At 36.4% G+C, this 17,944-nt stretch overlaps 1 protein-coding gene across 10 annotated transcripts in view; it reads right to left on the reverse strand.

Annotated features, from left to right (window-relative positions):
- Positions 1 to 17,944, reverse strand: part of ZNF827 (zinc finger protein 827) — a 139,744-nt gene that overhangs the window by 78,234 nt on the left and 43,566 nt on the right. For all 10 annotated transcript variants that reach the window (XR_005556197.1, XM_039338993.1, XM_039338992.1 and 7 more), the window contains 2 exons: positions 6,876 to 7,048; positions 2,101 to 2,581 (listed from right to left, as the gene is read on the reverse strand). Coding sequence is in view for 9 of the 10 variants with exons in the window: in XM_039338993.1 (XP_039194927.1) it covers positions 2,101 to 2,581; positions 6,876 to 7,048 (654 nt within the window). In the remaining variant the exon portion in view is untranslated. The remainder of the gene's footprint in view (positions 1 to 2,100; positions 2,582 to 6,875; positions 7,049 to 17,944) is intronic.

Below are 17,944 nucleotides of genomic sequence, written 5' to 3' on the forward strand. Positions count from 1 at the left end.
GTTTAGCAGTAGAAGTAGAAGAGCTTAGATACTGTGATCAAACATTTCCTTAAGTCTACTCCGGAATCTCCATTTATGTTATTACTGCTGAAAGCATTACAATTTGTCTTTCCTTGGCCGTAAGAAGAGTCATGAAAATGCTTCTTATAACCATCACTTTATTCTGCAATTGGGGGAGAAAGGGGAAGATATCCCATACTGTAGCTCCCTGAGAAACTTTTCTCATCCTCAGGACAAAAACTGCATTTTAAAGTGAATTAATAGATATAAAATATCAGTGAGGAATTACCAAAGAAAGGGTTGTATACATTCTGATCCTCTAATTCATTTAGCATTCACATTTACTGAGATGCAGCGTACATAGGTGATCAATTAATGTCCACTGAAAAGGGCATTGTCAGTCTTCAAAAGTATGAAGAGCTACAGAACAAACTTCACAAATATCTTTTCTCTATACAGCTTCTGAAATTTTTTTGGCCTTAAATCACAGATTTTTTTTCTTTCTTTAGTAAATGTTGAGTGAGGAAATAGTAAGAAAAATCCTAACCGTGGAGGCATAGAGAAGATTATAGCCTTTTTTTAAAGTAACATAAATGTTACGTAAAAGTTTTGAATATGTCAAGAAACAATGTATGCACCTTACTAATAAGAGTATTGTAATGACAGATATTCAGTATGCCATCGATGATACCCTGACACATGTGTCAGTAATCTCTCTGGCTGTAGCTTCAGGATTCACCTAAGATTATTAGTGTAAGTGCTGCTGTGTTGTTACAACAATCGAAAATAAAACTATTCGTTTTAAAAAATGCTCAGATTCGAAAGCTAGAATCTATCCACCAATTTATTTCCAAAGCAGTATTACAGAGCAACCTGAGTCTAAGTAGCCAGTATGACTAGACGTTGCCTGAACCCAGTTGAAATTGTACTACTGTCCATCATAACCTCAATAATTTCTGCAACTAGATTCATTGGGAGATTAGGAACCAAGTCTATACTCCCACTGTAATATGTCCTTTTACATGTAAAAAAATGGGAGTAGTTAAAAGTCAATTAAAGCTTACTCAACCAGTTTCAGAAGTGAATTAGTTCAACTTTCAATGCAGAGGTTTCAGAGTTTCCTTTGGAGCTGCAGGGTGAAGTAGTTTCCTATTGGTAGGAACTTTTGTTTTATCCTGTTTCTGGGTTGTCTCCCTTTTCAAAAGCCAAGGTATCATGGTACCTTGGCTTCTTTCTATCCTTGCTACAGAAACAGCTGAGATTCATTTCTATCCTTGGAAACAGAAACAGCTGAGATTCATTCTCAAAAAACAGAACAGGGGCACAAAAACACTCTTATCATTTCAGGGGAAGTACAATGAACACACTGAGGTTCATTTCTGAATCAACAAATATTTGAAGTGTTTAATAAAGCAATCTGCATACATTCCTATAGCAAACTCTTTACTTGTTCTTCTTGGAGTAATACTGAGATTTAAATTTAGCTACTCTGTGAATTTTGTGCTTCTTCAAATGTTATGATAAAATTCTTGGCAATATAAGCTTAGGTGCTTTTAGATGCAACCCACAGTGTAGAGAATCTTTAGGGCGCAAAGTGTCCACTACAGTGCACAGCTACCAAAATAGTTATGTTAGTTGATAGGATCAATTGTAGACATTCATTCACCAAATAATGAACTATATTCCTAAGAAACTCTCTCCTAGTGCTGTGGGCCACTGGTGGCATCCAAAGGCAATCCTGAAAATAATTATGTATATATAATGCATTATTTTGAGAGAAAATAGCATTTAAGACATGGGTGTCCAACATTTTGGCTTACTTGGGTCACACTGAATGAAGAGTAATCTTTTTGGGCTTCATATAAAATACATAATATAGTTTTATATATAAAATCACATAATAATGTTAAATGTTTGTGGGGCTGCATTATTAGTTGTCTAAACTGCATGAGCCCCTCCAGACTATGGATTGGACACAGCTGATTTAAGATGCCGGGAAATATATTTTAATAACCTGAAGAGACTATTATTTCCATTGTATAAAAAAAAGTGTAAGAAAATGGCCCGACCTAGAGAGAAAAAACTTTGGTTTATCTTTACCTGAAAGTTTCATGAGAAAATCTGAAGCCATCTTGACCGATATATCTTGACTGAAAAGTGCTGATGCTGTATTGGTCACAAAGTCAATTGAGTCTTTTAGCTTTGTACTGTTGGCAATTCTGTCAACAACATTGAGGGCTAAAGAGGGGCTAGGGGCACTGCTGTCATCTTTGGGTTCTTCTTTGACTAGCAGAGATGGAATGATAGTTCCCACCTGCCCAAGTGCATCAGGAGATCTAGAGGCAGCAGTAGTCCCTACATGGTCTGTTCCTCCATCCACCTCCTGACCCATTCTGGAGTTATCACTCAGTAGTGGTGAGACCTTGACATCCATTTCTGGAATCTCTTCCTTCACTTTGGCTTCTGTCCTCAGAAAGTGTTGGTGGCAACGCATGTGGAGTTTCAGACTGAAATGGCGAGAGGAAGTAAATGGACACAGCTGGCACTGAAATGTCTCTCCCCGGTCCTGGTGTTGGTGAACCTAATTCAGTAATAACAACAACAGTGATAACAGCACATCTCTCAGATAAATACAAATCCCTTGTTAAGATCATAGAGATCTGCAAATAAATTGTATAGATAGAATCTTATAAGGACTGTGCGTAGATAAAAAAGTGTCAGTAGAAGTTATGTATATTCAGTAAACTGATATTCTAATATACTCTATTACTGTACAATTCTCATAAAATTCAATTGACAAAATCAGTGATAAGAAGATTATGGGAGTTATCATCTAAGGTACATATATAGAGCATCAGGCTAGTTACCACTTACTGATTTATCATCTCCCTTCTTGCCCTGATTTTTTTTTTTACATGTTCTGTACATTTCATTTGAGGATCTCAATGTTTTAACAGAGAAGGTCAGCATATAAAGCTCAAAGTGGTTGTCCTTCTATATACAAGTTATTAAACACCAGACTACAAAGCTCATTGTTTCCCAAGTTATGTCCAAAAACAAGTATTTCCTAGGATGTGTGTGTATGTGCGTGTGTGTGTGTGTGTATGTTTTCTAAGGTTTTCGCGGGTGTTTGTATGTAGGTCTTTGTTTGTTCAGGTTTTCTCCCGCGTAAAATTGGAAGTGTCTTGGCGACGTTTTGACGAAGTCCCATTCGTCATCTTCAGGCTGGTGTTTTCAGCTTCGTGCTTCGAGGAGCAATGTGTGGTCTTAGCTGTTTCTTCCTTTTAACTGCCAGTGGGGGTATGAACTGATTGGATGGGAGCTTGGCTGTGTTCTGATTGGGTGGAGGCGTGTTCTGATTGGTTAGAGCACAGAGCACAGCCAACCCCCCAGCCAATCAGAGCACAGCCAAGCCCCTAACCAATCAGAACACACCTCCACCCAATCAGAACACAGCCAAGCTCCCACCCAATCAGTTCATACCCCCACTGGCAGTTAAAAGGAAGAAACAGCTAAGACCACACATTGCTGCTCGAAGCACGAAGCTGAAAACACCAGCCTGAAGATGACGAATGGGACTTCGTCGAAACGTCGCCAAGACACTTCCAATTTTACGCGGGAGAAAACCCGAACAACCAAAGACCTACATATATATGTGTGTGTGTGTGTGTGTGTGTTTTCTGAGGTTTTCGCAGGTGTTTGTATGTAGGTCTTTGGTTATTCGGGTTTTCTCCCGCGTAAAATTGGAAGTGTCTTGGCAATGTTTCGACGAAGTCCCATTCGTCAAGCTGGTGTCTGTGCTTCGAGGAGCAATGTGTGGTCTTAGCTGTTTCTTCCTTTTAACTGCCAGTGGAGGTATGAACTGATTGGGTGGGAGCTTGGCTATGTTCTGATTGGGTGGAGGTGTGTTCTGATTGCTTAGGGGTTTGGCTGTGCTCTGATTGGATGGGGGGTTGGCTGTGCTCTGACTGGATGGGGGGTTGGCTGTGCTCTGATTGGCTGGGGGAGTGTTCTGTTTGGGTGGGGGCTTTGTTGTGCTCAGGTTAGTCTGAGTTGCAAACCCCTCCTCCCTCACAGCCACACATGAAACAAACAGTGCGTAACATCTCAGATAGGATCCTCACCAAAGCCAAAACCAATGTCCTTTCCAAAGGATTCAACTTTGCAGTCACTCCCAAACACATCCCCACTGAAACCATTATATGTGGAGTTGAAACCAGCCTGACCAAAATCAACCCCAACAACGCTAACAGAATCAGACTCGAAATCACCAACATCCTCTGCACCAGCAAGCCACCCAAAAGCAACTTACCCAAAGAGGAACAGACAGCACTACGTAACCTGAAAGAAGACACCAGCATAATAATCCTACCAGCAGACAAGGGCAACGCCACGGTGGTTATGAACACATCTGACTATCAAACCAAATTAACCAACCTACTCCAAGACTCCACATACAAACCCCTAAACACAGATACCACCACCTACCTGGAAAAAACCACCACATCCAAAATAAAAGCCTCCCCCATTAACGAAGAGATCCAGCAAAGAATCATTCCCAGAGAGAAATCATCCAGATGCCCCAAACTCTATGGTCTCCCCAAGATACACAAGGAAGGAACCCCACTCAGACCCATAGTCAGCTCCATAGGCTCACCTCTACAAAACCTAGCCAAATTTCTCGCCAAACAACTACAGCCCTATGCAGAATCCATCACCTCACACATAAAAAACTCATTCCAATTTATAGAGATCATAAAGAAACAAAACTTACAGCCCAGCAACCTACTCGTGAGCTTCGATGTCATATCCCTCTTCACCCAAGTGCCTATCAAAGAAGCCTTGACAGCTATCCAAAACAAATATAACCCCCCCAAACACATCTTAGATCTGACCAACCACTGCCTATCCAACACATACTTCATCTATAATGGACAAAAATACAAGCAAACAGAAGGAGCACCCATGGGATCACCCCTCTCACCTGTCATTGCAAACCTCTACATGGAACACTTTGAAACCCAAGCTCTAGAAAAATCGGATCACAAATCCAAACTCTGGCTCAGATACGTAGATGACACCTTCATAATCTGGCCACATGGGAAAGAAAAACTGGACAACTTCCTCACACACCTCAACAGCCTACACCCCAAAATACAGTTCACCATGGAAACAGAAGCTAACAACCAACTTCCCTTCCTGGATGTCTTAGTCTACAAGAAATCCAATGGCTCCCTAGGACACACCATCTACCAGAAGAAAACACACACAAACCGCTATCTGCACGCTCTCTCACACCACCACCCAGCACAGATCAACTCTGTAGCCAAGACACTCATCTCCAGAACAAAACGCTTAGCTGACGAACAACACCTAAAACCCGAACTACACACTCTCACCAATGTACTAACATCCAATGGATTCCATAGAAATAAGATTACAAACCTAATCCAAAAAGAAACCCCCACTAAAATCCAAGACAAAGAACAAGAAAACGGCAAAGCCCTCCTCCCATACATAAAAGGCACCACAGACAGAATCAGTAAGATCCTCCATAAACACAACATCAAAACAGCATTCTGCACAAACAGAAAAATATCCACCATCCTAAGAAACCCCAAAGATAAAATTGAGTTAGAAAATCAAGGAGTATATGAAATCCCATGCACTGCTTGTCCCAACACATACATCGGACAAACCAACAGAAGAATAAGTGCACGCATTGAAGAACATAAGAACTCAGTCAAAAAAGAGGAACCAACATCTTCCCTGGTCCAACACCTTAAAGCCACAGGACATGAAATTGACTTTAAAAATACCAGAACCATTGCCAAAAGTGAACATTTTAATAACAGAATAATCAGAGAAGCCATCGAGATAGAAAAACGCCCACACAGCATGAACAAACGAGATGATACCTCCTGCCTACCATCCATTTGGAAACCCGCCCTTATTGACAAACGATTCCCTAACACAAAGAATGACACCAGACCCACACTCACTAAAACCACACAGGATGTCACCACCACACATCCACGCAAAAAGCAAACCCAAAGCCACATCGATGATGAGGCGCGACCACAAACCAGAAGCCAGACCACAGCTGCATCATTAGCCACTTTAAACCCCTCCAATCTTAAAACCCCCTGCAACTCAGACTAACCTGAGCACAACAAAGCCCCCACCCAAACAGAACACTCCCCCATCCAATCAGAGCACAGCCAACCCCCCATCCAATCAGAGCACAGCCAAACCCCTAACCAATCAGAACACACCTCCACCCAATCAGAACACAGCCAAGCTCCCACCCAATTATTTCATACCTCCACTGGCAGTTAAAAGGAAAAAACAGCTAAGACCACACATTGTTCCTCGAAGCATGAAGCTGAAAACACCAGCCTGAAGATGACGAATGGGACTTCGTTGAAACGTCGCCAAGACACTTCCAATTTTATGTGGGAGAAAACCCGAATAACCAAAGACCTACACACACACACACACACCTGTGTGAGTATACACACACACACACACACATTTAAAGACAAATTATTAGATGATGTCTCAAAGATAGTAATAGTTAGATCAGTACTTTTATGATTATAACATCATAGAGTTGGAAAGGCAATTTAGATACCAAATCTACTTCATTGCTCTATATAAAAATTCACATTCAAACAGTCTTGAGAAACACCTATTACCCTCTGTTTGAACAAATGCAACAAAGTGAAGCCCAATTCTTCTGCTAGACAAAATGAATTTATAACAATCATATTAATTATGAAAAATATACTGCCTTTCATTAAGAATTGCTTTAAAATCCTCAACAGCAATTTTAGAGATTAAATTTCTTAAATGCTAGAATTTACCAGTCTTACCTTCATATGTGACTTCAAATTGTCTTTCCGTGCACAACGAAATGGACACAAAGGACACTGATGACTTTTTAAGCCTGTATGGATCACCATGTGCCGTTTCCAGTAGCTCTTCCTTTTTATAACCAAGCCACAGATTGGACATTGGAAAGGTTTTCCACTTTCTTCTTCTGAGGCTTGGAAAAAAAAGAAAAAAGGAAGGAATTTATCATGAATTTATTTCCATTTTACAGTTTTTCAACTTTATGACAAACTGAGTATTTTTTTCAAAATTTTCAGGTACCTTTGGATACAGAACTTTTAAGCCATTTATTACACCTATTATAATCTTTTAAATCTTATTAAAAGCAGTGGAATTTTAATCCCTATTTTTCTGACATGGAAATCAAATGATCCAAAAAAACAAACAAACCCGATACTAAACGATACAGGACGGGGCCCAATCATACTTTGAACAACCAGCAGAGGATGCTACTGTTCTTTACCTAGTCTTATAATTCACAGCTAATTTGTCAGCTCTTGATGTATGTAACATTATAAAAGTGTCTTTTTTCACTTTAGTATTTGCAATCCACCAAGAAACAATAAAATAACATTATCAGGTATCCCCAAATCTGACTTAAGACCAGAATTAAGAGAGTGATATATTCTAGTATTGAGAGATTCCCAAATCACTCTTGATGATTGGTTTCATCCTGAAAAATCTAAGACCTCAATTTCATTTCAGATAAAGAGACAGTATTTAGTTTTTGTTCAACTGTTTTATTAGTGCAGTAATGTTGAAAAAATTAACTTGAGCCAAAGGCAACACAACACAGCCCAAGAATCTCTTTGTGTGTAGATAAATATAAATAATTGATTTTAGAGTAATTTAAGCAAGCTAAATTTAATACCTCTAGCTAAAGGGACTATATAATTTTTTTTTAATTTTTATTTTAGATCAACAAAACAAAACACAACAAAACATTACACACATACACACGTAATATATCCTTTTTTGTTAACAGCAATTTGTAACAGTACTCTTCTATTATTTACATTTCCCCCCTCATTCCTCTTTGAAATATTTGTCCTTATTGCCCCATTGTTTCTTATTTACGTTTTCCTTCTTTCATATTCTACTACTCACTAGGAATAATTCACATTATTATTATTATAATACATTATTATACACATATCGTCTCTACCAACACCTCATTTTAAATTTCCAACATAATTCATTGTAGTAACTCTCGTATTTTTTATAAGACTCGACCGGAATTCCATCTAGGCCTGGTGATCATGCAAATATTCTCATAGTCCAAATCCACTAGCTTCTTATATACCTTATTTTTTTAAAAGATTCACGTTAATTATTATTTAGTGCATATACTATTTTTACTCTAATACTATTTCCAACATTAAAATTCACCCCTTTTCATCCAAGTATATTGATTTTTTTATTTTTTCTTTGACATATATAATAATTCCTCCTTTCTTGTTTTATGCTAATATTGTGTATAATGTTTCTAAATTTTACTTTCTCTAGTAATTTTCTATAATCCTATTTTATATAAACTTCCTAAAGATACATCACATCTACATCCAATTTCCTTAAATTGTTAAACGTTTAAACTCTTTTTCTTGATATATTTAATCCATTAATGTTTACAGAAAAGAGCTTAATTATGTCTCCCATTTTTAACTTGATCTATTTTTTTGTTTTTATTTTGTTTTATGCTTCTTGTCTCTATAAGTCTTCCTTTTGCTTCTCTTTCTAACCTTTCTCTTTCTTGTAACTTTTGTATTTCTCGCTTTCGATCAACTTCCTCTAATAGATCTTCATCATAACTTTTACTCTCCGGCTCTTCCCTACTTTCTTGTTCTTCTCCTTGTGAAAAGTAACTCTCATAAAAGTCCTGTGCCTTTCAAGTGTATCTATCTTGTATTTTTTTTCCTGCCATGTTAAAAGTATGACTTCAGGTATTAACCAACGAAACATCACTTTATATTTAATTAATTGAGTCGTTAAAAATTGGTATTCTCGTCTCTGATTTCATATACTACGTGGTATAGGGACTATATAAATTGCTGCTTCTTTTTCATGGACAATGGTGCTAAAATAATCAAAGAGGATTTATATCAGAGAAAATTTTCATCCTCCTTCTTTATGTTGGTCTATTGAAAATCTAGAATAGAATCCTGCAAATTGGCCCTCAACTAGTAGAGTGAAGAATTCACTTTACCCACATTAAGAATTCATTTTACATTTTAATGTAATGAAGTCTCACCCAACACTAGTTTCTGCAACAATGCTTACAGTGTCAAGCTTAGCCCGGAACGGTTTTCTTTATACTTCCTGGATAACTTAAAAGTAAAGTTCTTTGAAGATATTCCAAGAAAACTAACATTGAAGTGTCTCTCTCTAGTTTATTACAAAGCAGAACTAGAAATTTTAACTTTTTTATCTCATATACAAAGGCAAAAGAAAACCATGATCTGCCTTTTCTTTTAGCCCAGGTCAAATTGGGATTTTCATCCATTTTGTGGCCAATATATCACAAATGGACTGAATTAATTAGTATGTAATATTAATCTAGATTGCAGTATAAGCAAGACAAGCCATAACATCTAACTCTTTGTATTTAACTATAAACCCCAATGTAATCTGTTTTTGACTTAGCATGTGTGAAACCACCTGTTGTGGAACAGTAATGAGAATGTTGATATGTAATATTGACCTCTAATATAATCATCATGAAAATATTAAATTCATATGAACATTCTTGCTCTAAGTTGTTATAAAATTTGGGGGTGAGTTTGCTGTAAGATTTTGCCAACTCTCGGGGATTTTATGCCATTGTGTAATATTCAAATCAGTTTATTACAGCCATATGGCCAGAAACAGTAAAATATCCAATTGTATGCTACTTACATACGTATATAAAAATGCACTGAGCATGATCTAATGATGAATAAGAACACATATAACAAAATTAATTTAAAAATTATTAAAAGGATCTAACAGTATTTATCTTATTTATGTTTCCGACGAATTCCCAGTGCTGCTGTGCAGAATCTAGCCATCTGCGCCGTAATCACAGCCTATTCGTCCTTAAGCAACCACTGGAGATAAGTAGCGTCAGAACAGCACAGATACCTATCAATTATTGAGAGGATATGGTTTTTTCAAATATCTCTATAGAAAGAGCATTGAAGGAGTATGTGTCCAACAGTCTCCACCTCTCCTGAGCCACACGAGCAGTCTTTCAGTCAATGGTATTACTTGCCGTACAGGATGGCCGATGGAAGCACATGGCACCGTGCAAATGAAAATGCTTTCCGGTAGTTTGCTGACTCCAACTTGCTAAGATAACTGGCAGGAGTAGCAACATATCTAACAAAAGTCTGGAGCCAGAAACAGCGGAGCTATCCCTAAGTCCGTTTGCCTCTCGATGTCCTCTACTCTTTGTTGCAAGATTTGTTTTGCTTGGTCATACTCCAATTTGAGAACTGAGGCTGGAGAGAAGCCTAGTTTGGTAAGGTTGGACTCGACTGCCTTGATCCATGATGTGGAAAATTTGTCTTGGAGGATTAATGGAGCAAGGCCTTGAGGAAAAAAATTAAGCTTTAGCCAGATAGTTAAAGAAACTATACAAATTCTTGCTTCAACTTTTATCAATCCTGTGTAATATTGTAGCATAGTAACTAGGGCCAGAAAAAGTTGCTGATTCATGCATCAATTAACCATTTAATTGGGCATATTCAAATTACATGAATCAAAAGGAAAAAAACTTTCCAAACTCTTGTTTTAATAGACTGATTTATATACAGTTAGTCCTCGACTTATGACCACAACTGAGCCCAAAATTTTTGTTCTTAAGTGGAACATTTGTTAAGTGAATTTTGCTCCATTTTATTGACCTTTCTTGCCACAGTTGTTAACTGAATCACTGCAGTTGATAAGTTAATAACCCAGTTGTTAAGTGAATCTGATTTCCCCATTGACTGTGCTTGTGAGAAGATCGCAAAAGGTAATCACATGACACTGGGACACAGCAACAATCGTACCAGCTGCAGAGCATCTGAATTTTGATCACATGATCATGGGGATGCTGCAAAGGTCATAACTGTGAAAAATGGTCATATTTTTCAGTGCTGTTGTATCTTTGAATGGCAACTAAATGTTGTAAGTCAAGGACTACCTGTATTATTATGATAATTTACTTCTGATTTTATTTTTACAAATAGAACCTATGTATTAAGTTTTGCCTTTATATATGAGGCTATTATATACCATTGTTGCAAACAATATCAAGACAAAGGATAGTCTGGAACTAGATGAAAAAGTGTAATAAGTTTATGAAATAATCATTAGGTTAAGTCTTCTAAAGAGATGTGAGGATTCTGCCAACTGCATTGACATAATTAAGCATCTGACAATACACTGCACATTTCTAGTTCTGTTTAAGTTTATAATGTTACTGTAGCAACAGAAAATAGTTCTGTGACTGCTAAAAGGATATCTGATTATTTTCAAAACTTTCAAAATCCGAGGCATACTCTCAGAATATTAAAATCTAATGCCTAATGCATTCATTAGCTGTTGGTCTTACTTGAAAAACTGAAATGTTACTAGTTCTAATGTTCTGGAATTAAGTGATAAAAGCTGCATGTTCTCATAAATTACTGCATGTGCTAACCTATAAAGAATGCTTTTATGATCTAGCAATAGCAATAGCACTTAAACCTATATACTGCACCTCCCCATAGTGCTTTACAGCACTTTCTGGTGGGTTACAACATCAGTATATTGCTTCCAACAGTCTGGGTCCTCATTTTTCTTAAATTTTATTTAAATTTAAGTACTTTATTTTTTTAAATATTATCAGAGTAAGAAACAGTAAAATCTGGCTTAGCATCCCTATATATTACTTATCATGGACATCTGCTACAAAATAATTTTGTCGCTAAAAGGATATGATGACACAAATTCCATCCTTACGTACTTGCAGCTAATGTACATTTCTTTGTTGCACTCCTTCATGGACACCTATATACACATTCACTCAATTAAAATACTGAAATATTTAATACATTCCATTTTTCCCAGGAGGTCAAAGCAGCACATATGGGGTTCCCTTCTCCTTTTATCTCAACAACAAACCTATAAGGTAGACTGAGCTAAAACAGAATGATTGTTCCAAAGGGAAGGAGTTACCTCATGTTGAAAGGAAACCTTAAGCTGACCTCTAATTGCAGGGAACATCTATTGAAAGCAGGGTTTATAGGTGGAGATCACTCTCTATTTTCTGCTCATTAAAGATCATGGATATGTGTGCCTTTTTTCCAGCACTATGTTGTTTATGTATATTTGGAAGCTCAAAGGGATTCTCTGGGATTCACTACTAAGTAAATTAATTTAAAGAAGCAGGGTTAATACATTTATGCATTTCATTTGTTTTTAAATGCCCACTTTGGAAAGTGAGTACAGATAATCTTTGCTTTATGACCATATTTGAGTCCAAAATTTCTGTTGCTAAGCAAGACAGTTATTAAGTGAATTTTGCCCCATTTTATGAATTTTTTTAACCACAGTTGTTAAGTGAATCACTGCAGCTGTTAAGTTAGTAACTCGGTTGTTAAGTGAATCTGGCTTCCCCATTGACTTTATCAGAAGGTCACAAAAGTGATCACAGGACCCTGGGACACTGTAACCATCATAAATATGAGCTGCCAAGTGTCTGAATTTTGATGATGTGACCACAGGGCTGCTGTAACAGTCGTAAGGGTGAAAAATGGGCATTAGTTATTTTTTTTTCAGTGCTGTTGTAACTTCAAGCAATCACTAAACGAATGCTTGTAAGTCAAGGACTACCTATGTCAGATGATAGAAAGCCAATTAATTACTAAAAAGCAGAAGTGGGAAATTCCTTCTCACACTATTTAGGTTGTAAATATATTCAAAGACTGAATTTCTTCATATGCAAATGTTATATATTCTAAACAACCGTATTGTGCTTGTTAATGGAAGATTTCTATTTAATTACTAGTGAATTTTTTTAATTACTAGTGAAATTTTTGAGTGAATGGCCAAAAGCCATTATGCCATCTATGTTACTGTTCAACTGTGTGCAAAAATCTGCAATCTTCAAACTTTTTCACTCATCAGAAACAGCAGGAAAACTTTATGTTTTACATATTCAAAACTGAGCCTGTTGTATTAAGTTATCTATATTTTTTTAAACCTGGACTTATTTAACTAATATTAAAGTAACAACTGTAGATAAAAATGATATTTTTCAAAACAGAGTATCAACAGGATATGCAGAGCAGAAACCTTTCAAAATTAGAATTTGTTCTTTATTTTGATATTTGCAGAAGTGATATCCATGGAGATTCTCAATCATCCAAGTCATAGTTGTCCCAAAGGTGTTTTTTCCAAAAAGCAACTGACTTTATTTTTTCTTTGAAAACATTTCACTTCTCATCCAAGAAGCTGAGAAACTTTAACTGTACAGTTAAGAAATTGCAACATCTTATAGCTATGAACCAGAAATGCAAGACAAATAGTATGAGAATCAACAAAAAGAAAACAGAAGTAATGGCAATAAGAAGAAGAAAGCATACCTTAAACATAGCAATAGAGGTAACGAGTATAAAACAAGTATCAAAGTTCAAATATCTAGGAACAACATTCACCAATGTTAGTAAAACAGAAGAAGACATTAATATATGATGCAGTAAGGCAAACCAAATATTGGGACAGGACAGCTAGCTCCTCACCTACAATATCAGGCAGTTCAACATAAGATCAGTACAAAGAAGCATCTCATACAAAGCATATTCATCTCCACCCTATGTTACAAGTGCCAAACATGGACACTTACAATAAAATAAAAACAAAAATTAGTCGCCACAGAAATGAGATGTTTGAGGAAAGCTGTTGGAGTGACCAGAAGAGATAAAATCAGAAATGAGATCATAAGAAAAAGAATTGGCATAGAACCAATCTTAAAACAGCAAATAAAGTGGTTTATACACCTGGAGAGGATGTCTTGGGATTCCATACTGTACGAGACATATAAAAAAGTGAAGGTCAAAGAATATGAGACAGACGCAGAAGATGGAGGGACAACATTAAAGACACACTACAACAGCATCAAATAACTATGGTTGAGGCCACCAGAAGAGCAAGAACCGGAACTTTGTTAGTCCCTGAAGACACCTGAAGCAATAAGAGAAGAAGGTGGTGGTGGTGGTGGTGGTAGTGGAGGAGGAGGAGGAGGAGGAGGAGGAGGAGGAGGAGGAGGAGGAGGAGGAGGAGGAGGAGGAGGAGGAGAAAACTTCAATTTTGTAATGTTTAATTGTTGATTGAGAGTAGATTTTGATTATTAAAGAGAGGGATGATGGTCATTAAATTAAATGGAAAGGGAGATTATATACTTAAATTGTTAGGTATTTTTGTTGATTTTTTACTCCACCTTTGCTGATTAATAGAGAGCTGAAGATTTACAGATGAATTTACAGAAAATTGAATAAGGTATAGAATGTATTTCATTATATTTTAAGAGAGAGTGATAAACTTATTGTTGAATATACTTGCTGGCAACGAAGAGAAACGTTTCTTTTTCTTATTTCTTTTTTAGCAATCTTCTTTTAACATTTTAATTTTCTTTTTTCTTTTTTAAATTGTATTTTTGTATTAGGTTCTTGCGTTGATTCTATATGTTTAATATAATTCTTAGTAACATTTATTGGAATAAAAAGAAGTTATATTTTCACTTTTAAAATGTGTATAAGTTAATTTCTCTGAATGTGCTTTGAAAATCCCTTTTAGCATCACGAAAGGTGAATAAAACCTGTGAAACTTACCTAGATGCCTATGCATACTATAGTTAAATGCAACCCCCACAAACTTAGCGCTCTATGTATATATGTATGTGTGAGCATGTGTATGTATGTATGTGTATACATACACACACATACACAGAAGTCATTGGGCAATATTAAACACAGCCTTCCAATAAATCTATACTAATTATCTGAAAGTAATACATGAGAGCATGTAAAAGCATACTTTTGAAACACAGATAGTCCTCGACTTAGCAACAGTTCATTTAGTGACCAAACTTACAACAGCATTGAAAAAAGTGACTTATAACCGTTTTTCCACATTTATGATCATTGCAGCACCCCTATGTTTATGAGACCACAATTCAGATGCTCGGCAACTGACTCATATTTATAACAGTTGCAGTATCCTGGGGGGTCATGTGATCACCTTTTGCAACCTTCTGACAAGCAAAGTCAATGGATAAGCCCAATTCATTTAACAATCATGTTACTAACTGTGGCAAGAAAGGTCATAAAATGGGGCAAAATTCATTTAATAATTATCTCAGCAACAGAAATGTTGGGCTCAATTATGTTCATAAATTGGGGACTATTTGTAGTTAAACCTTGTCTTATTTCAAGCCACTCCAAGGTGTTTCAGCATGTGAAAACAGCTGCATAAGCTCAGAAAAAGACATCAATTGCCTTCAACAATTCGAAGAACAATGCATTGTGCTCACTATATGGGTTTAGAAACATTCATTTGAAAAGAATGCCACAACCTTGTATCTTGCTAATATGAAAAACATACTATATAACCTCATAATTTCCTATTTCATAACCTTCAGACATGCTTGATTTTATAATCTAGATCTGAAAGATTCTGTGAGCTTCACTTACGATCTCATAGCTCAGATTTGATTATTCTGAAACTTGAAATGATTTATGAAAGTGAGGAGAAAGCCTTCTACTAATGGATATATGCTATAATAGATAAGTAAAGTAGAGCCATCTGTCAGCTATAACCCAAGTACTTATGGTAGCACCTCAGAGACTCCATGAACAGAGCCTCACTTTATGAAACACAAAAGGTATATTCTACGTGGACCTCCAGATGGCAATTTTCCTAAAAGCTCCATTTTTCTTCTAATTTTGACATGTCTCACAAGTGACTGCAGTTCAGTGATTCAAACAGTTTGCACCACTTCGGCAGAACTGGTAGCTAATTTTTAGTTGCCCAGGTCCAGAATGGACTTCCAGAAGTGACATCCACACACAGAACTGGTTGTTCACATATCTGAATCCCACCACTGCAGACAGTGCAATCAGGGTCACAGTCATTTGCAATCAAACACACACTCACAGATAATAAATGGTAATTTAAAGAAAATTATATGGAGGGGGGATTTCCGGGTGGGGAAAATGGCAAGCTGATGCATCTCCCAAAAGTAGTGATGATGCTGAGGCAAAAATCAGTGACCTGGTACCAAACCCAGACCAGCAGAGTTTTCTGGACAAAAAGGCTCCATAAGGCTCCTCCTCACGAGGAAACCAACAGAAGAATCTGTGAGTAAATTGTAAGTAAAATGCCAGGAGCCAAGAAGAGACCTCAAGCTCTCAGTCTGAAGCAGGGTGTTTGCCTGAAGGACGCTGGGTTTGACCCAAACCCCATTTTTGAGTATACATTTAGCGCTACGAAGACATTATCAAAATGAAAGGTAACAAAATTTAAAACTAATTAAAAGCAAAATCTTTTAAGAAAAGATAGAGAAAAAGTACATAAAATAAAAAGTACTTTTTTATTTTATGTACTTTACTCAAAAGTGGGTTTGGGACCCCATCAGCAATCTCTGGTGTTCTTTACAGTAATTACAAATAGACTTAATATCACTCCACCACCTTTAATATTACATTACATAGTTTAATTCTTCCCATATTTAACCATTTTCAATTGGCAAATCCAGAAATTACCAATAAATTTCTGTCCATTTCAGGAAAATCAAACAAATCAATTTTATAATCAGTTCTATTATGTACTAGAATTAGTATTAGTAATTAGCAATATTACTAGTACTCTAGTATTATTAATTCTTAGTTTAATATAAAGATGTTGTCACAGTTCTTATCTTCTTCCTGACAACGTACATAGGTCTGTTTCTTGCACATTCTTAACTTTTAATTTCTTGAGCTATTACTGTACACCTTGTCCACTTTCACATACATGTCTTCTTTCCATTCTCAAAAAAAAAAAATTTAATGGGAAAGAAGCAAACTATGAAATGTAATTTTAAAGGAAATGGAGTGATATTAAGTCTGTTTGTAATTATACAAAGAAGATAATCTCTGTTTTCTTTCTTAATCTCATTTTTGTATATTTTTTACTCATAAAAATCTGTTAAATTTTATATTTAAAAAAATAAAAAATGGCAGAATTGGAACTGATGATTTAAGAATTACTGTCTGTAAAAGAGGAGGGGGGACAACCCTCTGAAACATCCTCAACACCCTTGCAGTTATGATGCAATGTGCTGAGTTGCACACTGTCTGCTCATGTTTAACATTATCCTGAACTTGCTGTAATGTGCCTACCAAATAGCAATTCTATCTGGAAGTAGTATTGCTCTAGTGTAGATACTGCCTTATTGCAACAAAACAGTTCCCTGAAACAGATGATTGTGCTACAGGTAAGACATTTTTCAGGTGACTTATAATGCACAACACCTTCACTATTTCTCCTTTTACGCCATTTTTTGTGCAATGTAACAATGCTATATATGGTCACTGGCCTGTAATTGCCAAAACAGCCTTTCTGACTGTAAGCAGGATTGCTGATAATAGTGAAAGAATTTAATTCATCATGTATTTCAGAGTCGAGTACTCAGCTTTGACCTACATACCCAGGGCTTTTTTTTCTCACAGAACACCCAGAACGGAGTTCCGGCACCTTTTTTGGATGGAATCTTGTAGGATAGGCAAGGCGGGTTGTATGACGTATGTGAGTTCCGGTACCTTTTTTTTTTTTTTAGAAAAAAAAGCACTGTACATACCACATATAAGAAATGCTGCCAATGAGGAGAAAGAAGGCCAGAATAAGACTGAAAAGAGAAATTTAAAATGATGTGTAATGGATTAAAAGGCACTGTTGATTTATGGACTGTTTTAAGGACTAAGATTCAGACTTACAAATAAGGGGGAAAAATAGGGGGGTGATTATTAGAACAGATATCTTAAAATAGATTAAGAATGTAATTGGTGGA

This window comes from Crotalus tigris, unplaced genomic scaffold (assembly GCF_016545835.1).
Source record: "Crotalus tigris isolate CLP2741 ecotype Arizona unplaced genomic scaffold, ASM1654583v1 scf7180000017725.2566008, whole genome shotgun sequence".
NCBI lineage: Eukaryota > Metazoa > Chordata > Lepidosauria > Squamata > Viperidae > Crotalus > Crotalus tigris.